The 21,491-nt window shown below is 58.4% G+C and overlaps 1 protein-coding gene across 4 annotated transcripts in view; it reads left to right on the top strand.

Moving 5' to 3' along the window:
- ITPK1 (inositol-tetrakisphosphate 1-kinase) overlaps positions 1-21,491 on the top strand; it is a 162,978-nt gene that overhangs the window by 138,046 nt on the left and 3,441 nt on the right. For all 4 annotated transcript variants that reach the window (XM_029238813.1, XM_029238812.1, XM_029238815.1 and 1 more), the window contains 5 exons: positions 3,406-3,504; positions 3,830-3,870; positions 7,551-7,716; positions 13,404-13,471; positions 18,089-18,251. In XM_029238813.1, coding sequence (XP_029094646.1) covers positions 3,406-3,504; positions 3,830-3,870; positions 7,551-7,716; positions 13,404-13,471; positions 18,089-18,251 — 537 coding nt within the window. The remainder of the gene's footprint in view (positions 1-3,405; positions 3,505-3,829; positions 3,871-7,550; positions 7,717-13,403; positions 13,472-18,088; positions 18,252-21,491) is intronic.

The raw sequence follows: 21,491 nt of genomic DNA, 5'->3' as shown, positions 1-21,491 counted from the left end.
TGGTACGCGGGCCTCTCACTGTTGTGGCCTCTCCCGTTGCGGAGCACAGGCTCCGGATGCGCAGGCTCAGCGGCCATGGCTCACGGGCCCAGCCGCTCCGCGGCATGTGGGATCTTCCCGGACCGGGGCACGGACCCGTGTCCCCTGCGTCGGCAGGCAGACTCTCAACCACTGCGCCACCAGGGAAGCCCTGCCCATTTTTTAAATTGGGTTATCGGTCTTTTAATTGTTTGGTTGTTAATAGTTCTTCATATATTTTGGATACTAGACCCTTATCAGATATATGATTTGCAAATATTTCCCCCCATTCTGTGAGTTGTCTTTTCACTTTCTTGATAGTGTACTTTGAAGCACACAAGTTTTACATTTTGATGACATCAAATGTGTCTACTTTTACTTTGGTTGCTTGTGCTCTTGGTGTCTAAGAAACCATGTCTAATCCAAGGCCATAAAGATTTATACCTGTGTGTTCTTCTAAGTGTTTTATAGTTTTAGCTCAAATGCTTTTTCTGCACCTATTTTTTTTAAAGGAATAACTGTTTTTTGTTTTGTTTTTGTTTTTTAATATTTATCGCTGTGTTGGGTCTTCGTTTCTGTGCGAGGGCTTTCTCTCGTTGTGGCAAGCGGGGGCCACTCTTCATCGCGGTGCGCGGGCCTCTCAGTATCGCGGCCTCTCTTGTTGTGGAGCACAGGCTCCAGACGCGCAGGCTCAGTAGTTGTGGCTCACGGGCCTAGTTGCTCCGCGGCATGTGGGATCTTCCCAGACCAGGGTTCGAACCCGTGTCCCCTGCATCGGCAGGTGGATTCCCAACCACTGCGCCACCAGGGAAGCCCTTTCTGCACCTATTGATAGGATCGTGTGGGTTTCATCCTTTATCCTGTCGATATGGAGCAGGCACTTTTTCTACTAGGAAGGCCGTGGTCAGTAGCATGGACTTGGGAATCAGCTGCCCGGGGATGAGCCCCCAGCTGCACCCCTTACTCACTGTGTGACTCTGGACAGGGAGCTTCACCTCTCTGTGCCCCATTTTCTTTATCTGTAAAATGGGGGTGACAGCACCTCTTTGTGGGGTTCTTGTGAGGGTAGATGATGGCTTTGCAGACTATGTGGAGTAGTGTCTGGCACATAACAAGTGGGGTTTATTGACTGTTGGCCGTTAGCTGTGACATTACTTGAAAGCTTTGGGCTGGGGTGGGAAGGGCCTTGAAGGCGGATCTAAAAGCCAGGCAGATTCACCTGCTCCGAACACTCCAGAAGCTCTGACCGGAGGTGGTCTGTTTGACTCCAGGGATCTCCGAGTCTTCCCATGGGAGGCCTGGGTCCAGGGTGGACCCCCTGCCAGGCCAGGTAGGCAAGTGACACAGACCGGCCTGCTGCCACACGCTCCAGTTTGTTTGGCCTGGAGTGTCACGCCTTGTTAGGGCTGGGCTGGAGGGGCTGCAGCAAGGAGCCTTTGCGCAGAGCGCTTCCTCCTTCCACAGCCCCTCACCAGTGCTTCCACCCGGCTCTGACTCTGGGCAGGGTGTGCAGAAATGGGGCCTGTTTAGATAATGGCTTACAGCTGAGAGCCAGGACACCGCCCCCCCACCCCCCCGCCAGCCCCACCTCCCTGCTCTGATGTCCCTGGCTTCTCTTCCCCTGGCCTGCCATGTGAGCCTGGCTCCTTGTCCTGGCCCTGTATGTGGCTGTCATGACCTTGGGCAAAGACTGCCTCTTTGGGCCTCTGTTTCAGCATCTGTCCCTGAGGAATACGAGTGCCCCGTGCAGAGGGCCTGCCTCGCCGTCTGCCAGGGCTCCACCCTCCCTGGGTCCCCGAGAACCTGCCATCACTGTGCGCCTGTTTGGAGTTTGGACTTCGCTGGCGGGGGGCGGGGAGGGAGATTAAAACACTTTTAATGTTCCCTGTGTAATTCTTGGCACTGGCTTTTATGAGATATGTGAAGCTGGATCTTACCTGGGTTTCAGTGTTTTAATGTACTGACCTCCTAGCCAGCCAAGTAGCTAGAAGCTGTTGGAGACAAGCTGCTTTACTGTTTGCTTTCGGTTTGGTTTCCAAGTTTCTGGCGGGGATGGGGGTGTCACCCCCATCCCACTAATGCTCAGCCTTTCCCAGCTCCTGTGCCCAGAAATACAGGGTGGTCTTACCTCCTGGGAGCTGGTGCCCTGAGAGGTAGACTGAGTAAGTAATAACAGGCCAGTCATGCAATTTAACAATCAGTAGAGAGATTCAGAAGACACTTTGTTTTCCCACGAATAATCTGTTTTGCCCTCACTCGGTGTCTGGCACCAGGAGCGTCCTGACGAACAGAGCACACCCAGCTCCCAGAGCTTCTCAGAAAACCAAACACGCCTGGAACCCACAGGGTGAGCGAGCACCCCTCCAAGAGTGGGGACTCAGGAAAGCAGCGGCATGGGGGTGGGGCCAGGGCTGGAGTGTGGTGGCAGGAGGAGGGCGATGCCTGTGCTCGAGTGTGGCCCATCGGGGTGACAGAGGGGTCGGGAGCCGCCTCTGTTAGGTGGCGAGAGGCTGCACGCCAGGGGTCCCTGTGTGACCGCGAGCCGCTCTTTAATCCCCCCACCCCCCTCAGCGTCCTCCCCACGGGATTATTTGCAGACTTCAGAGGCGATGTACGTAAAGCCCTTGGCAGTGCTAGACCTGGGGTAAGAGCTGAAGGGCTGGTGTCGTTCCCGTGATTATCATTAAGCTGATACTGCCTATGAAGGGGGAAGTCTTTTTTTTTTTTTTTAACATCTTTATTGGAGTTTAATTGCTTTACAATGGTGTGTTAGTTTCTGCTGTGTAACAAAGTGAATCAGTTATACGTATACAGTATACATATATCCCCATATCTCTTCCCTCTTGCATCTCCCTCCCTCCCACCCTCCCTATCCCACCCCTCCAGGGGGTCACAAAGCACCTAGCTGATCTCCCTGTGCTATGTGGCTGCTTCCCACTAGCCATCTATTTTACATTTGGTAGTGTATATAAGTCCATGCCACTCTCTCACTTCATCCCAGCTTACCCTTTGGAGGGTGAAGTCTTTATTGCCCCAGAACAGTGTTCATAGTTGATTGAGTGAAAATTTGAGTTACAAAACAGTACCTCGTTGTGGAGCTGTGTGTGTGTGTCACATGCCCAAGTGTGGGCTAGGAGGTAATCGCAGTCGTATCTGTGACTGTGTCTGGTTTTCACTTCTAGTTCATCTTCAGCCTTTGCCGTTATCATGTGTTGGTTCCGTCATTACAGAAACACTATTCGAAAATGTAATGAAAGTCTATGCTCTCATTCCCGGGGCATGTGGGTGACTGCGGCGGCGTATGGGCCATCAGATGGGGTGGGCAGGGGCTCTGAGGGGGCCCCGGGGAGAGGGCGGTGCTGACTTGGGCTTCTCCTCCACCCCCAGATGACAGGATCTGCTCACCACCCTTCATGGAGCTCACGAGCCTGGGCGGAGACGACACCATGCGGCTCCTGGAGGAGAATGGCCTGGCCTTCCCGTTCAGTGCGTATCGCGCCCTGAGCGCGCCACGTGGGGGCCGGGTGGGCCTTAAACTTCCCGAGGGTGCAGGCAGGCCTCGGCCGCCGGGGAGAGCATGGCCCCGGGTCCCTGGGTTCCTGGGTGGTGAGGGCCTGGCCTGGCGGCATCCGTCCAGCTCACCCGCGGGCAGGTGCTGGCCCTGGTCGAGTCCGCGCCGCCCTCTAGCTCCCACCTGCCCCTCCCCTGAGGGGCTGCGGGAGTTGTTGAGAGTTTCTCCCTGTACCTGCAAGGCTGGGCTTTGTGGGTGAATAACCTCGCTCACCCCTCTTTTTCTCTCCCCCACCCACAGTTTGCAAAACCAGAGTGGCTCATGGCACCAACTCTCACGAGGTGAGTGGAAGATGTGACGACTTGACTGCCCTGCCCCCCGCCTCCCCACCCCGGCCATCCCCCTGCCCCCGATCCTTTCGGCTCGCGGTGTCTCTCTGGGAGCCCGCCTAGCCTGCTGCTCCTGAGGTTGTGGCTTTGTACGCTGTCTCTACCCACACCCTGTGCCTGTCCTGTCCCCGAGGCCGCGATGGCTGTGCCTGCCCCCTTTGTGCCCGTGTGAGCCAGGCCTCCATCTGACCAGTCCTTTGGCCTGTCGGTGTCGGTCACTTCCTGCTCCGTGCCAGGCACTGGCCTGGGCCCCACTGAAAAGATGCCATCGCTGCCCACAGGGATGCCAGGCCTGCTGAATTTGGGAAGGGGGTGAGAGGAGGAAGGAGCACCCTACCTGCCGTGTACGTGACTGCCCCACCCTCTCATTCATTCCTGTGTTCACCCAGTAGTCCTTCCCGGCCTTGGGTGCCCCGGGAAGGATGCGTAAGATGTGAGTCCTGCCCTGGTGGGGAGCACAGAGTCCCGGAGGCGGAGGGTACCAGTGGGGTGTGGTTGGGAGACTGAGCGGAGGAAGCCTTTTGGGAGCTAATGGCTGGGCAGGGGCTCTGCTGGGCCTGTTGCCGTCCTTAAGAACCGTGCCTGGGACATTGTCTTCAGGGGCCCAGCCCAGCCTGGGGACCCCCTCATTAGGTGCATGGGAGGACACCCTGGGCTATAGACATTTGACCCACCCAGAAGGCCCTGTGGGAGAGTCTGTCGCGGGCAGCCCCAGAAATGCTCCCCCAAGACCTATGACTAAACGTGGACAACCCCGGCGTTGCGCCCTGGAGAAGATGTATGTAGTGTCTTTATCCCTGGCGTGTATTTATGGGGAAATGTCTGTAAACAGATGCGTCCCTATGGTGTGGTACATGCCGTGATGGGGCTGCAAGGCCGAGGAGTCCCTTTGCTTGTGGGGGGGGGAACGTGAGGGCAGGAAATCCTGGCCTGTAGCAAAGGTCAGCTGTCTCCTAAGGTCAGGAGCCCTCGTGGAGCCTTTCCTGTCCAGGCCTGCCTGGGCTCCGGGCCAGGGGTGTGCGCCTGGGCCGGGCCCCGGGAGGGAGCAAGAAGGCTTCAGAGCAGCCAGAATTGTGTCCCTGGAGCCCACACTCCCCTTGCTGGCACCAACACCGGCTCCCCAACCTTCCACCTGGCCCTTTTCACCACCAAACGGTTCCTCTGTTGGTCAGTGCCTCGGGGTTTTCAGGACAGAAAGGCGACTGTGGTCATTGGTGTGATTAGGCCGGCCTAATGCAGAATAGGTGAGCCTGCCAGGAAGGAACCGCTTCTGCTGTTGACGTAAGAACTTTGGAATCACACCAGCCTGGGACCAGGTCTGGTTCTGAGCACCACCGGCTGTGTGACTTTGGGCAGATTACCCAGCCTCTCTGAGTTTCTGTCCCTCACTTGTAACTGGGGATATGGTGGCTGTTGTGAAGGATAAGGGAGTTGCTGCATGTGCTGCCATGGGGCCTGGCCCAGGGAGTGTTTGATACGCTGTCGTGGAACCAGTTGCCCTGGAGCCCGCTGGGTCATTGCTGACGGGGCGGGGGTTCCGGATCGAGGTGGCCACCCTCCTCCAGGGGAGTCTTGACTCCATGGGGTCAAGCGCCTTCAGGGGAGGCTATTTCACCCCTCAGTCCAGTTATCCAAGTCTGGCTCCAAGGTGTGTGCCACATCTCCCCCAACTGCCCCACCCCTGGGCCTCCCCCAGCCCGCCATGCGCTGTTTCTGGGAGGGGCTCCTCTGCTGGGTGGGGGTCAGGGACAGAGCCCTGAGATTGGGATCTGGGGTGTTGCAGATTCCCAGGGGGCTTGTGTGCCGCGGGCCGTCTGCCTCCTAGGAGGCTGTTAGCATCAGAGGGACGCCCCCTCTGGTGGGGCGCCCTCCGTGGCGTGAGCCTGTGGGTGGGACGCCGAGGCTCGTCACATCTCTGTGCTCGTGATGAGCTTTACACAGGAAAGGGGGCTTTCTGACTGGGGTCCTCACCTGTACCCCAGTCTGCCCGAGCCCTACCTCTGATTCCCCGGTCCCTCGCTCAACTGAAATCGGGACTAGTTTGTTTTCATCTTAGGTTCACACGATGGTTTGGGCTCTTGTCTTGGCTTTAAGCTGGTGTAAGCACGCAAGTTTGCTCCACAGTGGAATACCGCACCCCCTCCTTTAAAAACAAAAACAAAAAGAACCCCCACTGAGCCAAAAGCTCGGAGGACCCCGAAGCTACCCCATGGTGGTTATTTTATTTATTTATTTATTTTTAATTTTTTTGGCCACACTGCGCGACATGCGGGATCTTAGTTCCCTGACCAGGGATCGAACCCGTGCCCCCTGCAGTGGAAGTGCGGAGTCTTAACCATTGGACCGCCAGGGAAGCCCCACCATGGTGGTTACTGATGCTATTTCACAGGTGAGGAGAATGGAGCTTAAACAGGGCTTACGCAGCGAGTGCCAGGGCTGGGTCTTGAACCCGTGTATGGCTCTCTTACTTTCGTCAGATGGCTAAGGAGATAAGCACGCGCGCGTGCGCGCGCACACACACACACACGCACTTTTTGTTTCCCCGTGTGGCCTGGATCTCTACTTCTGCCCCACCCAGCTGAGCACCAGGCACATCGTGGTGGTGCCCTGTGACAGTTGCCGTGAGAGGCAACAGCCAGTGTGGTGGCCAGCTGTCCAGCCCCGTTACCCCTCTCAGCAGCTCTGGGCATCTGGTGGCTCCTTCCTGGGGCCCCGTGGACTTGAACGAAGCATTAGCCGTGGCCCCGGCACTGGCAGCTGACTGCAGTGGGCCCTGCCTCAGCCAAAGCGGGCAGGCCTTCTCCAGCCGCCCCTCTTCCCATCTCGACCTCAGTCCCCTGCCGGACCCTCCTGGTGGAGGCCTTTGTCCCCAGAGGATTCAGGGACGGGGAGCGGCATGTTCCCGTTCCTCAAGTGCTCGTGTGGCTCACTCAGTGTGTAAGACGGCAAGGCTGGGGGCTGTTGGACCCCGGCCCATTCTGGGCTCTGTCACTTTCCAGCAGCCACTAAGTGCCTCGGGGCCTCAGTGTCCTCATCTGTAAAAGGGGCGTGGTGTCGGTGCCCACCTCGGGGGTACAGTGTGAGGGAAACACCAGGTGATTCATGCAAAGTGGTTAGAACAGGGCCGGGTGTGTCATGAGCGCTCAAAAGGCAGCGCTTGTCATTATGCAGGCTTGGACCCAAGGCCTCCCAAACCCTGATCCATTGTCTTCCGCTTCCTGGCCCAGCCACCTGCCCCCCTCCCCACACCACCACCCCCCACCCGACCAAAGACTTTGTGGAGGAACCTCTAGGAGGTCATAAGGGTTAAGTAGTACACAACCCAGGGGGTCCCATTCCCTGGGTGCAGTGTGAGTAGTGGAATTATGCAGTGCACAGCCAGCTCATCCTTCCATGGCGGGCCTGATGGTACAGGATTTCCAAACCCTCATAGCAGGCGTGGATTGATCCCCAGGTGTTCTTCTAAAGTCCCCCTCCACTCACCCTGGCTTGAAACTCTTCTTGGGGAGCCCTTGTGCTACAGGACCAGGGGTGGGCCTTGGTGGCAGTGCTCTGGACAGGTGACACACCCCATGCCGGAGGCTGAGGAGGTGGTGGATTCTGACCAAGCCCTTGGCCCCCTGTCTCCCCAGATGGCCATCGTGTTCAACCAGGAGGGCTTGAGCGCCATCCAGCCGCCCTGCGTGGTCCAGAATTTCATCAACCACAACGCCGTCCTGTATAAGGTGTTCGTGGTCGGCGAGTCCTATACCGTGGTCCAGAGGCCCTCGCTGAAGAACTTCTCCGCGGGCACATCAGGTAACTGAGCGTCGCGCCATCTCTGGATGCCCTGAGCTTAGGGGCGTGGCTGGAGCACGGCACCAGCCGCCAGTTTCTGGAGCGGGGAGAGGTGATCTGAAGGTTGGAAGAGCTGTGTCCAGTAGGTAAAGAGGTCTTGGGGCACGCCAGGTCATTGTAGGGGCTCCGTCTGTCTCAGCTACCATAAATTGCAGGAAGAACCTGAAAGCTCTCTGCCCCCAGGCCACTTCCCGGGGCCCCGTGCGGTCATGAGGCCCACAGGGAACACGCTGGAATGGATGATGGTCCCTTAGGCGAAGCCAGGGAGGGGGAGGGAGGGAGGGGCCCCTCATATTTTGAGGACCAGAGCGCTGGCTGCTTTATCACGTCTCCTTTTTGCAACTGGGAAACACTGAGTTACCTGCTGCTTCTGCAGCCGCTGAGGTGGACGCATGCTCTCTTCGGAGTCAGCACACAGGGCGCAGGACTTCCCGGCTGTGGCACCCCGGGCAGGTCAAGGGTGGCCACAGTCAGCCTGCCGGGTCCCCCACAGGGCTGAGGAGCGCATCGGTGAGCGTGTTTTGGATCAGTGGATAATGGTCCTCCGTGTCCCTCAGATGTCACGCAGTGGTGGCATTGCAGGGTTCTGCCAGCGTTGGGGCATCTGAGGGGGTCCTCTAGGGAGACTGAGGGGCTCCACGCGCTCAGCTTTTCTTCAGCTGCTCACCAGCTGCAGGTGACCCTTGGCCGTTTCAAAAACTGACACTAAGATAAGGATTTGCTGGTATTGGGGCCGCTTAAAAGACTGTTCTAGTGGTTCTGGAGGCGTCTCTAAGGCAAGTTCCAGAAACCTTTGGAACAGTGGCAGTGTCTCTGGAATAAGCACGGTTTTCCAGGAGGACCCCTCGGAGGATGTCTGGTTGCCCTGGTGTGTTTTGCTCTCACTCACTGTGTGTTTCTCTCTGGACGGGAAACCCGCCATCACCAGATGAAATGTCCAGGCTGCGTTATTTCCCTCTGAGCAAACAGATGTGTCTTCCTAAAATCCCTCTGTGGGACTGCCTGTCACCATCCGCTCCTCATGGCTTCAAGCCACTCCTCTGTTTTTGTTTTTTTTTAATTAATTAATTTATTTATGTCTGTGTTGGGTCTTCGTTGCTGCGCGCAGGCTTTCTCTAGTTGCGGCAAGCAGGGGCTACTCTTTGTTGCAGTGCGCGGGCTTCTCTTGTAGCGGAGCACGGGCTTCAGTAGCTGTGTCACGCGGGCTCAGTAGTTGTGGCTCACGGGCTCTAGAGCGCAGGCTCAGTAGTTGTGGCGCACGGGCTTAGTTGGTCCGCGGCATGTGGGATCTTCCTGGACCAGGGCTGGAACCCGTGTCCCCTGCATTGGCAGGCGGATTCTTAACCACTGCGCCACCAGGGAAGCCTCAGGCCACGCCTCTTGACTGAAGTCCAGCTGTTCGCATCCTGTCTCAGCCGTTCTTCCCATTAACGCAACCCAGAGAGCAGACACTTTGGAAATGTGTGTCTCCCTCCACTGCCCTTCTGAGTGCTGGCGGGGCTTTCAGGGCATCCCGGTGCTCATGCTCGTCCTTCCCTCTACCCACTGGGCTGATGGAATGATCTGGGGGGGGGGGGGCCGATGTCGGGAGGGGGCTTTTTGTATGTGACTGTGTACTGGCAAGAGGCATTCTTATCAATTGTGGGCAGGATGAGGCTGATGTTCTTTTAAGCCTGTTTATATTGTTTCCTGATTTTTAAACATACGTTCTTTAAGTCTACGCAAAATGTATTAAGGGAAGAGTAGGTATGCCTTTTTATTTATTTTACCAAAAATCACTCCATCTCTAAAAGAAATATACCACGTGGTTTCCTTCCTTTCCACATGAAAAGTCCCTCTTTTCCTTCCCTTTTTCTCCTGGTTGCAAAGGCCTGGGCCAGTTTCCATCTGGGAACAACTAGTGGCTGGGCGTGAGCTCTGTGTCCCGTGTCTGAGGACAGGGGCTCCGCATCTGTGTCTTCTCATGGCCATTCCAGGTTGCCAGTTTACCATAATATGCAGTCTGGGGCCGAGTAAATCAGTGGAGAAACACAGAGCTAACGGAGAAGTGTTTATTATGCCCAGGCGAGCTGAGTGATTTTCACTGTGTCCATCCCTCCATCCCCAAAAACTGATTCTGTGTCCACTGTCTTCAGGGCATCACACCAGCTCGTTGTTCTTTTCACGCGTGTGTTCTCTTTCTGGATGAGAAGCACAGTGTGACAGCGGCTCTTTAAGCTGGACCAGTTGAGCAGGGGGCTTTAGGGCTCTGGCTTCTTTCCAGCCCCCTCCCAGCTTTCTGGTTCCCATGGCCCTGCGTGGCGGGCTCGCCGGCCTCCCCTGTCCATGCAGGGAGATGGAGGCTCCTTGAGTGGGATTCTTTTGACCTGCAGTGGCGATGGGGACACCAGCTTTCCCTCCACAACTACTGTGCTCTTTTGATTCTCAGATGTACTTTTGGTTTTCACCTGTTAGCATCTCTGAAGTCTGGTGTGTCTTACGGCCACAGGCCTCTTGCAGTTGCCTCTGCTGGAACTGAAGACACGTTTTTACAGAGAGGGTTGAGATTGGCCTGTGCCAGCCCCAGGAACACATGTTCTCTGCCCTTGGTCCACGGTCTTGGGGAGACTGCTCCCCTCTCTCCACTAGTTCCAGAGTCGCAGTGGGTGTGTTTCTCTGCTCCCCTTTCTGTGCAGTGGGTTTATTTCTGTTTCTTTTCCTCTGCGGGCACAACGCCTTTGTTAGACTCTGCACGTGGGCCTTTTCTTCCTTAGGGGTGTGTATATAAAGGAACGACACCGCTTACCACATAGAGCAAGGGTCAGCAGGCTTTTTCTGCAAAAGTCCAGAGTAAGTGTTTCCAGCTCTGTCATAATTATTTAATGCTGCTGTTGTTGCCTAAGAGCCGCTGTAGACAGCATTGTAAGCAAATGGGCGTGGCTGCGTTCCAATAAACCTTTATTTACAAACACAGGTGGCGGGCCAGATTTGGTGATCTTGCATCGAGAGGCCCTCAGGTGTAACAAATGCCCTGTTTCCTTGTACCTGCCAGGCGCTCAGCCCTGGGATCCAGCAGGGAACTAGATAATCAGCCAAGTGTCCTGCCCTCGTGTGTTCATCTTCTAGCGGGAGAAACTACACACCAGGGACGAAGAAATGAAAAGACGAATTGTGGCAGCACAGATGAGGGACCGCAGAGGAAACAGTGGGTCCTGGGACACCGCTGGGTGAGGGGAGCCACTCGGGCAGGGCAGCCGGGGCCGGCCCCTCTGCGGAGCTGATGCTTGCATGGGATCTGGGAGGAGACCTGGGCCACTGTCTGCAGCGCCATGACGTGCTTTACCCCCGCCCCCCGCCAGAGATGTGAAGATTAAGCAAATGAAGCTGAAGAAGGTGTGGCCACAGCTCACAGCTGCACCCGCAGACCCTCTGGGATATTTGGGTGCTAAACTTGTCACTTACTCTGCTTCTTTTGAACCTCTTTTTCTTGTCTGTAAATTGGGGACAAAAATACCCATATTCCTCTTACTGCCTCCCCTCTCCTGTGGGCGTTCTTGGTGGTTCTTCCCGGGGCTCCGTGTGACTCGGGACTAGTCCAGGAACAGAGAGGGGATGGGCCCCCCCAATCCAGGGTGCACCTGTGATCAAGGTGCAAGGGCCCAGCCAGGCTTATCTTTAGGGAACTCAGTATCCTGAAGCTACCCAAGGAAACTGGCACCAAGGGATGCTCTGACCCTTTCTGACCCATCTCGGCTTCCACAGTCTCCTGGTTCATCAAATGGCCGGAATCCGCTCCCACTCTGTCCGGCCCCTACTCAGGCCGCACATGGGGAGGATCTGAGTAAAGGGCAGCTCTCCCCTCCCTGCTAAACAGTCCTCTGGCCAGGGCTCCCAGGTCAGCGTTAGCCAGGAGGAGAAACGAGTCTCCTTTGAAATGGTCCACACTTTCGATCTTGCCACAAGAAGCTGTTGGGTGACAGCTTGGCTGTGTCCACCTGCTCTGGGTGGCCTTTCTCTCCCCAGGCCTGCTCTGCCATCCTGGCGATTGCCCTTGGGTCCCCCAGGGTGGGTGGGAGGCGCCCTGAGCTCAGTAGGACTGGGCCAGGCTGGGCTACAGGCTGAGAAGGTGGGCAGTGCCTACAGAAGGCCGGAACGCCCATCCCAGCTGCTCCGGGCTCTGGCCCGTGGAGCTTGCCACCCTCCGAAGGCTCACTCTTCTTGGCTGTCGGCGCCCAGGAGTCGAGGTCGGTGGGGCTGCTTGGCACCAGTCCTGCAGGGTGTTTATTTTCCCCAGGCTCCTCCCCAGGACCGTCTCTCGTGCCCCCCGTCTGGACTGGCTCTGGTCGGAGCGGTAGGAGGACTTTCGGGCACACCAGGGCGGCAAGGGGCCTGCATGCCCCGCTAGCGGGAAAGATGCCAGGTACATCTCAGCGCCTGCCTGCTCAGCCTCCGCCCGAATCACTTCCTCATGCATGATTGTCGCGGCGCTGTAATCCTGGAGGTGGTGGGGGGCGGGCGTTGGCAGCCAGAGCAGGTGCCTCCTCGGTCTGGCCCCTGGCACACAGCGGTGCTCAGCCAGGGCCCTTCCTGGCCTGCGCTTAGAGGCCTGGGTCCCAGGGATGAGCAATGTGTCCTGGGGGACGGGAGCCGTAATGCCCTGCCAGGAAGGACTAAAGCAGAGGCTGCTGGGGCCACGTTGGGGCTCGTGGCCCGTGCCATTCTTGGGGTGGGGGGATCACAGTGTGATGACGGTCTTTACCAGATCCCAACCCCGAGGCTCGTGGTTTTGTGCTTCGTGCATTTGTGTGCCACACTTCCAGCTGCTGGAGAACGTGTTTCTGACCGACTGACCTGCCTTTACTCTCCAGGGGGTGAATGAGCAAACCAGCTGCTCATCACTCCCAATAATCTTGGGATTGATCTGCCTCTCGGGTGCCCCCATGGGACCGAGGGGGCCCAGGGGGCAGTGGGAGCAGAGAGGGAGGGGGTGGGAGATGTGGAGGGTATTTCATGGGGCTGTGCTAACTTCCAAAGCCAAACTGTATGCTTTCTTGGATGGGTCCTACAGAAGCCCATGCTCTGATTTCCGATTTTTTCCTTACGTAGTGGGGAAACAGCAAAACCCTTTGTATTTTAAACACTCACGTGCCAAGTGGCAGCCTAGCCATTTCTCAGCGGCTACCCTGAAAAGGCATTCCGTGGGCAGAACCTGGAGGGGAAAGCTGGATTAAATGACATCAGTTGACCTCTTGACTCTGGGCCTTTGATATGCACATATGCAGCATTTCCCACTCACTTAGCCCCCTTTCTGGTGCCGAGTCCGTAAGACACTCTAGACACGCTTTGGGGAGGGGGGGCCTCGGGTATTGGGGAAAATCAGGTATGGTTATGTAAGACGAGAGCAGAGGCAGAGGTGCACTCATCAAGCCGTTCATTTTTATACGGGAAGGAAAATGGAAACAGGAGCCCTGCCTGGGCATGCGGGTCTCCGTGGCGTCATGTCTTCCTGGGGTGGGTAGGGAGGCCCAGGTGGCTGCCGCTGGACGCTGAGCCTGAAGGCCACTGTGGCCTATGGCTGGGGTGGTGCTGTCCCCTGGTGTCGGGTGCTGGAATCACCGTCCCTGCCTCGAGCTTCTAACTCCGGCTTCTTCCTGTCTTTGCTTTTTCAGACCGTGAGTCCATCTTCTTCAACAGCCACAACGTGTCCAAGCCAGAATCGTCATCGGTGCTGACCGCGGTATGTCCCTCCCGCCGAGCCCTGGGTGTGGGGTGCTTTTGGCTGTCCAGCGGGGCAGGGTGGCAGGACCTTCCCCCCAGCCCAGGGACCCAGGGCGGTTCCAGAGACCCCTCTTCCTCGCTTGCTTCGGGCCTTCATGCCAGTGGTCATCACAGCCACGCCCGCTCGTCTCTGGGCTACTCCAAGTGGATGATTTTCTAACTCTCCTCCTACATGAGGAAATCCCCCCAACCGTGAGGAATTTGAAGTCCTGCTTTCTAATCTGCCTTTTGCCTGATTTAAGAAAAGGGAGCAGAGCACCACCTCAGTTTTCCTTTTTCTTTCCTTGCCCACATGAGTCCAGGGAGCGTTTGTTAAGAGCCTGCCGTGTACATCTGGGGCTGCTGGGGTAGTTCACGGTGGGTAATGGGCTCGGGGTTGCTGTTCAGCGAACGTCGCTGCGTGTCAGGCTCCATCCTCGATGCCCTGCGGCCCAAAACAGCCTTGCAGGGGTGGACAGACATCCCCACTTTCCTGAGGCGGGAGGGCTGTGCTCAGCCAGATTCACAGGGCTCCTCGCTCAGGGACAGAGACGCGATTTGACCCCAGATTAGTCTGATGCCAAAGCTGGGTGTTCCGGGAATTTAGGATTTCTTATCTCCCTGGCAATTGCTGAGCAGTTAGAAGTCAGCACTGGGCCACCCTCTGCTGTTCCTCCGTGTGTCCTGAGAGCCAGGGGTCTCTGCCCCCACTGCCGCTGAAATGAGCCCTCTGCCAGCTCTCCGCTCCCCTCCTGGCCATGCTCGGAGGGTTTGCCAGTGTCCCCTCCACAGCAGACCCCCACCTCTAGGCCTCACTCCCCCTCGTTCCAGGTTAGGGCCTCCTGTCCCCCAACCGAGGCCGCCTGTACTTTTCTTGTCTGTTTCTGGTTCCTTTGAGGAGCCAGCCGTGTGCTGAGGGCTCGACAGAGCACAGGCGTGGAAGGGACCTGGAAGGAACACCAGCGTCCCTCAAGATGTTAATAGACGTTCCCCGGGAACAAGCTTTGTGGTCAAGGATGCTTGGAGAGCAACCAGATTTTAAACAGAGCCCCTCGGCGCCTGGCTGTGCACATTATAAGACGTAAATAGGTGTCCTGTGCAAGAAAACGTTCTGGTCTCTCAAAAGCTGCAGAAACTTCAGGCTGGCCCAGCTCTGCAGGGCATCTTCCCTGCGAGGCTCTCAGACCGCATTCGGCCTGTGACTCTTGGAGGGGGCTGGCATTCCGCGGACTTGCCGAGAGGCTGTCCCTGCCACTCCCCTGGCACAGAGCAGCTCTAGTCACCGCTGGGCTGTTACCTGATGCCAGAGGGTCACTGTGAGGGCCAGAAGCAAAGTCACCTTCCTGGCTTATCACCCACCTGCCATTCAGCCTGCGTCTCCGTCTGCCACGTGGCAAAGGTCGGCCTGCAGACCCTGCGGGGCCTTCTTCACCTTTAGGCCCCGCTGCCATCTCCCCCTTCCCCTCAGCTCATGAGTGCTGTGTGGGGATTCCCCCAGGGCTGGCAACGTGGAAAAGAGAAGAGGGAAATGCAGTCAGCCGTCCCTTTTCCACTCAGGATGTCAGGCCCACATGCACAGACAAGGCCATTCCCAGACCTGGGTGTCCAGACAAGCCCCTTAGCATTCTCCTGCTCGCCAGGGTCCCTCCAGTCCCCATCTCGGCCTCGTGCAGGTGCCGGGAGCCCTGCCCTGGCCTTGAAACCCCTGCTCCCTCCCTGGCCGGATGCTCCCAAGGGTGGATGCAGCTCCCACACCCAACTGGCTGCCCCCCCCCAGACACAGGGTATTGGTTAAGAGTGTGACACTGACAGGACTGCCTGGGGTCAGACCGAAGCTCCACAACCTTCCAGCTGTGTGGCCTCGGGCAAGTCACATTGCCTCTCTGAGCCTGTGGGGTGGTGGTGGTGCTCGGGGCGTCCCTAGATGAAAAGCACGTGGCAGTGCTGGGTGCAGTAGGTGCTCGGTCAGTGTCAGCTGTGACTGGTGACGGGGGACCTGGGGGGTCCACCTGAGCACCTCTTACCACCTCCATCGCCTCCCTGTTTCAGACAATCAAAGGGCTCCAGAAGGACTTCTGAGATTCCTTAGCTGAGCTGAGAAAGTGCTTTTACAAGCAGCGGGGTCACGAGGCTTTGTAACAGAGCAGCAGCCATTGGTCCCCTTGCTGCCAGGCCTGAGCCACAGGCCTTACGGGTGAGCTTCGTGGATCCTCACCACAGTCCCGTGGCGGCAGGGGTGTTCTTATTACCCCGTTTCCTGGGGCGAGAAAACAAGACGCGGCAGGGCCCGTTATGGCTCAGGGCACGCAGCGGGGACTGGGCAATGCCAGGCGTCCTCCCAGGGCTGTGACTCGGTGAGGGACCCGGGCCACAGGACCAGTGGCCAGGCTGCTGACCTGGGCTCAGGCAGGTGTCTGTCACGGCGAAGCTAACGCAGACGCTTAGACAGCATCTCTCCTGGACGAGACGCCGAGGCAGCGGGGTCATGGGCGCTGTTGGGGGTCGCCGCCTGCTATGCAGAGCCGGTGGATGTGGCTTTCACAGTAGCGCACGACAGTGCCCAGTTGTGGGGTCCCTGCCCTGCACGTGTCTGGGAGTTCCCCATCAGCCATTCGGCTTCCTGAGCTGGGGGTGAGCACCACGTGTCCTGGGTACCCAGGGCTCTGTCCCCAGCCCACCTGACCCAGCCTCACTTCGTGTTAACATTAGTCGTTTTAATGTGAACCGTTCAGTGGCGTTAAGTACATTCACAGCGTCGTGCAACTGCCACGTCTGTCTAGTTCCAGAGCATTTGCATCACCCAAAAGAGAATCCTGTACCCGTTAAGTGTCACCCCTCATTCCCCCTCCCCCCAGCCCCTGGCAACCACTGAGCTGCTTTCTCGTCTCCATGGATTTACCTATTCTGGACCTTTCATGTTAATGGAACTGTACAGTGCGTGACCTATTGTGTCTGGCCTTTTTCACGTAGCCTGATGTTTTCAAGGTTCATCCACGTGGTAGCGTTGTGAGAACAATATTCCATTGTGCGGGTAGCCCATTTTGTTTATCCAGTCATCTGTTGATGGACATTTGGGTTGCTTCTACCTTTTGCCTGTTGTGAATAATGCAGCTATGAACAGTGGCATGCAGGTTACACACCTGGGGTGGAATTGCTGGGTCACGTGGTAATTCTCCATTTAGCTTTTTGACCCAGCTTCTGTTTTAGTTCTGATGGGTGAGCTCCCGGGCTTCCCCTTTGGCCCCGAGCCCCCAGTCCATAGGACTCTGCTATCCCCTGAGCACCACATGTGAGCCCTACTCCGGCTGACGTGCTGCCATCCATGGCCTGAAATGCAAGTGGAGCGGCTCCTCCAGCCAGGCATGCGCGGTCCCCATCACGTCGGTGACCTTGTGACTCCTCCCAGCAGTCTGGGATGGAGGCCTCGTTGGCCCCGTTTTGCAGGTGAGCAGGCCGAGGCGCACAGAGGCCAAGTACTTTCCCCTAAGACCACAGAGCTAGGAAGTCACGGTCAGGATTCAAGTCCGGATCCCTCGGACTTCAGTCCTTCCCAGGGCGGTGTTCTACTTCCTTGGAGGCCCGGGCCAGGGGCCACGCTTGAGCCCATGAAGACTTGTGTGCCTGTCCCAGGCCAGCTGTGATTAGAGCAGAAAGCGAGCGGTGTCAGCGGGAGTCCACGGGACGGCCCCACGAGCCCTGTGGAAGCTTCGCTAAAAGCTGAACTTGGACCCGGGAGTTGGGCGGCAGCAGCAGAGTAGACTCTTCGGGGAAAAGCCCGCTGAGCATGAGTTAGTGTGGCCACACCAGGGTTAGCGACTCATCCGGAAGGGGAGAAGTGTCAGCCCCACCCAGGAGCCCTGTGACCACCACCCGCCCCTGCCTACTTCCGGCCAGTAGGCCAGTAAATGAAGGCCGGTCCACGGAACCTATCACCTCACAGCCTTGAGGCTCCGGCAATGGTGGGCCAGTGCGGTGATGCTGACAGAAATTCCTCCCGCTGCCCGCCTCTGCCCTAACCGTTCCAGCTGCTCCCAGCTCTCTCCTGTGGGTTCTTACCTCTGCACCTTTGCTTCCACTGTGCTCTCATCTGGGTCCCTTCCCCCCACCCCCCTCAATCCTCCCCATCTTCAAGGTCCAGCTCACAGGCTTCCTGAACCACACAGTCTTCGTGGGTTCACAACAGATTCTCCCTCTCCTTCCTCCTTGCTAAGAGGCTTGGGTTTTACAGGCTTAAATGCCTGGGTCCAAATCCAGCCCTGAGCTGTGTGGCCCTGGACCGGCCCCTGACCCTCTCTGAGCTTCAGCTCCCCTGTGTATAAAATGCTGATAACGGTGCTCGCCTCCCTGCTGGTTATGAGGACTAGAGGTCACGTACGCTGTATACCTAGCAGCTGCCCAGCCCTTGGCAGGACTTGGAAATGGCCATCCTCGTGCCGACTCTGGTGGGTCTGTCCTGCCTCTTGCCTGCGGGTAAGGCCCGGCCTATTCCACCTCCCTCGGGGGTCTCTGTGTGTGGCGAGGCGTGGAGCCTCCCCACCCGGGGCCTGACTCGTGTGTGTGTGTGTCTGTGTGTGTGTGTGTATGTGTGTGTTGGCAGCTGGACAAGATCGAGGGTGTCTTCGAGCGACCGAGTGACGAGGTCATCCGGGAGCTGTCCCGGGCCCTGCGGCAGGCACTGGGTGTATCGCTCTTCGGGATCGACATCATCATTAACAACCAGACGGGGCAGCACGCCGTCATCGACATCAACGCCTTCCCAGGTGAGCGGTGGGGCCGGGCGCCGCTTTCACCGGTTTGTAGACTGGCAGCCTTGGGCGGGTGGTGGGGGCCGGAGAGTCGGGCTGACCAGCTCCATCCCTCACTGTCTGGGGCCCAGGGTCGGAGCAGCCCCTGCTCAGCCTCAGCCCCACCTGCCAGTGGGTTTACAGGGCACGTAGTGGGCCTGCAGCTAAACACGTGTTCTTTCCCCTGCCTCTCCTGGCCCGGTGCCACCAGCAGTGGCCTTTCCGGGCCAAATCTCAGCTGACCTCTTGGGCCCTTGTAGGTTTAAAGAGCTGAAAGGACACCGGAGGGCATATAAATCCCAGTTTACACGCAGGGAGGGAGGGAGAAGTTGTCCCAGGTCATACGGCAGGGTAGTGGCAAGGCCGTGCTCCTCCCCCCGCCCTGAGCCACCATGCTGGGGACACGCTCGGATCCGGCCAGCTCCCCGCGGCTGGGGCGTCTGCTCCATGCTGTCTGCGGCAGCCCTGAGGCGGGAAGCACTGCCGGGCCTGCTGCCCCACCAGGCTCTGCCCTGCACCCCTCAGATCCCAACTCAGGGAGGGGCTCAGCGGGAGACATCACCCGAGAACCCTCAAGGGGACTGTTAGCTTCCGCAGTGATGGTGGCGGTGGCCCTGGGCTGAGCTACTTCACAGAGACACGTGCTGAGGCCAGGCGACTCCCCATCTCACGGCAGGCCAGGGACAGTGCTGCTTCGCTCCCTCTGGCCCAGAGCAGCCTGGGCGCTTACCCTCTCGGTGGGCATCTCTGTCTCAAGGCCGTGGCTCTTGCCTTTATTAAGCACCTGCTCTGGAGGTAGAGCCATCGTCACTGCTCGGTGGATATGAAGAGAGGAAGCGATTCCCACCCTCGGGGAGGCTAGCATCTCACGTGAGAGCCCTGCTAGCAGGAGGGCACTGCGCAGTGGGCGTCTGCAGGGAGCAGGAAGCCCCCGTGCTTGGGGAGCATCATGGGGCACCAGGCTGGGTGCTTGACACGTGTCCCCTGCACTGAGAGCATGTGGGCCAGGCCCGGCCAGCACCACGATTCACAGCCAAGGAAACCCAGGTTCGGGGGAGGCCCCTGCTGTCTCTGTCATGCAGTTTGTCGAAGGCCCACTGCATTCCCCAGCTGCTCCAGACAGTGCGGGGCGGCGGGGGCCCTGCCCTCGGGGGACGGGGGTGCCAGGGGCTCCTCTGTGAAGCGGGAGTGGGAGCAGGGCCTGGCAAGAAGGGAGGGAGCCACCCCTAAGGATCCCGGGCAGGGCCTGCGGAGGGGGCCCTGTGGCCCGAGGCCTCGTGCAGCAGGGAGGTCAGAGGTCAGAGGGGAGCCCACCGTGTGGCCGTTCACTCTGAGCAAGGTGGCGCGGCCATCTGAGGTCTGTGTTCGTGAATAGAAATTGAGACCCTTTGGGACAATGGCCTATTTCTCTGTAGTCACCGTGGGTGCAGCCTGGACGGAGAGGTGGGTTTTTGACGAGCGAGGGTGACGGAATGAGAGAGCACAGGGAAATTGAGGCTGCGTCAGGGGAACAATTATAATAAATCAGGATCTAAATCAGGGAGGACGTGGAGGGAACGACAGCGAAAAGGTGGCTGAGTCAGTGGATTGGGGGGACCGGGCAGGGCAATGCCCGGCTGGTGGGGTGGAGGCTCTAGAAGGATGGGGGGGGGGGCGCGGGGAGGAACTCTGCACCTGAGCTGCGGATTTGTGCTGGGTCCTGAGTTGGACCTGCCCAGTCAGCACCTGTGCGACTCGGGCCGGACATTCTGAGGGCGTCCCGGGTGTTCAGAGAAGGGACGGCCACTGTGAGCCAGCGTGGATGGGGGAAGCCAAGAGGAGGCCCCTGGCGGGCCAAGCCTGAGTGATGGAGCTGAGCCCCGAGGAGACTGTGAGGGAGCCCGGTGCTGAGTTAGGCCCCGGGAGTGTGTGGGGCTTGGGGCCCAGAGGAGGCGGTGTCCAGGAGACGGGCCGCCTGGGGCCCCGCCCTCTCCCTGCCGGGTTTACGGGCCTGGATCTGGAGTCCTCATGGTCCTGGGCCCCCTCACCCTGTGCCTCGGGCCATGGGTGTCCGGTAGCAGCCCCGCCACCCAGGCTGCGTGCTGGGCTCTGGGTAGTGGTGACAGCAGTGGCCACCAGTGGTGCCCAGCCTGCCTGGGGACCTTTACCCCCAGGGTTTCATTTCATTCTCACAACCACACAGCGTGCAAGGGACCATCAGGATCTCCATGTACTGCCGGGCACGTGGAGCCAGGGGGCTGGGCGACACGTCCAAGGTCACATGGCTACCAGGTAGTGGGGCTGGGCCTGGGCCCTGGGCCCCTGACCTGAGGCTGCCTGCTCCTTAGCTTGAGTCGTGGGTTCAGATCCTGGCTGCCCTCACCATCTGCTGAGGCGAACCTCCGGATGGGGCAGCCTCAGTGTTCGCTCGTGCACAGTGGGAACACTTCTCCCCTCCTAGCAGAGGAGATGGCGTGTGCACAGTGCCTGCCCTGCAGCGCTCCTTCACGCCTCAGTCCGCCCTCCCCAGGCTGCGTGGAGCCGTGGGCCGGGCCTCGTCTGGGGACGGCAGAGCTGTTGCTGAGGGAACAGCTTATGTTCCTTGGTGGCCTGTCAGCGGATCTCAGCTCTTCTCCCCTGCTCGCATCTCTGCCCTGGAAACCCAGCAGCACGCCTGCCGATGGGCCGTGACTGCCCTGCCCTTCACCCCCGGCCCCAGGGCCGAGGAAGCGCCCAGTCCTAGAGTGGGGCACCCAGCACCACATGTATTCAAGGCACGGGTGGCACCAAAGGGCCTGGTTCAGATCCCAGTGCTGCTACTTACAGCTTCGTGTCCTTGTCTGTGAAATGGAGATAACCCTCAGGTCCCGCTCCCCGGGGGCTATAAGGATGCCACGAGCAAGGAACGTGAAGCATGTAGCCGGGGGCCAGCACTCGGTGAGCCTGGATGAACGCTAGCCCTGGACATTGTCACCATACCCACCGTCACAGTGAACATGTGTCCACCTGCTGATGGCTCTTTTGGTGTTTGGGGCTGGTTACTTAACTCTGTGCCTCCACTTCCTCATCTGGAAAATGGGGACAGAGGGTTGCGATGATCAAGTGAGGGAGTGTTGAGCAGGGCAAGTGCTGTGCATGCCAGCATATACCCAGTTTTGTTTCTCCCCTGGGAGCCTCTGCTTGCCCCTCTCAGCCTCGGGCTCCCTCAAAGCCACAGCACTGTTTGCTGGACACATA

The sequence above is a fragment of the Monodon monoceros genome, unplaced genomic scaffold (genome assembly GCF_005190385.1).
Source record: "Monodon monoceros isolate NGI ecotype Baffin Bay Population unplaced genomic scaffold, NGI_Narwhal_1 Super_Scaffold_21, whole genome shotgun sequence".
Lineage (NCBI taxonomy): Eukaryota > Metazoa > Chordata > Mammalia > Artiodactyla > Monodontidae > Monodon > Monodon monoceros.
This window is presented reverse-complemented; position numbering and strand designations above follow the sequence as displayed.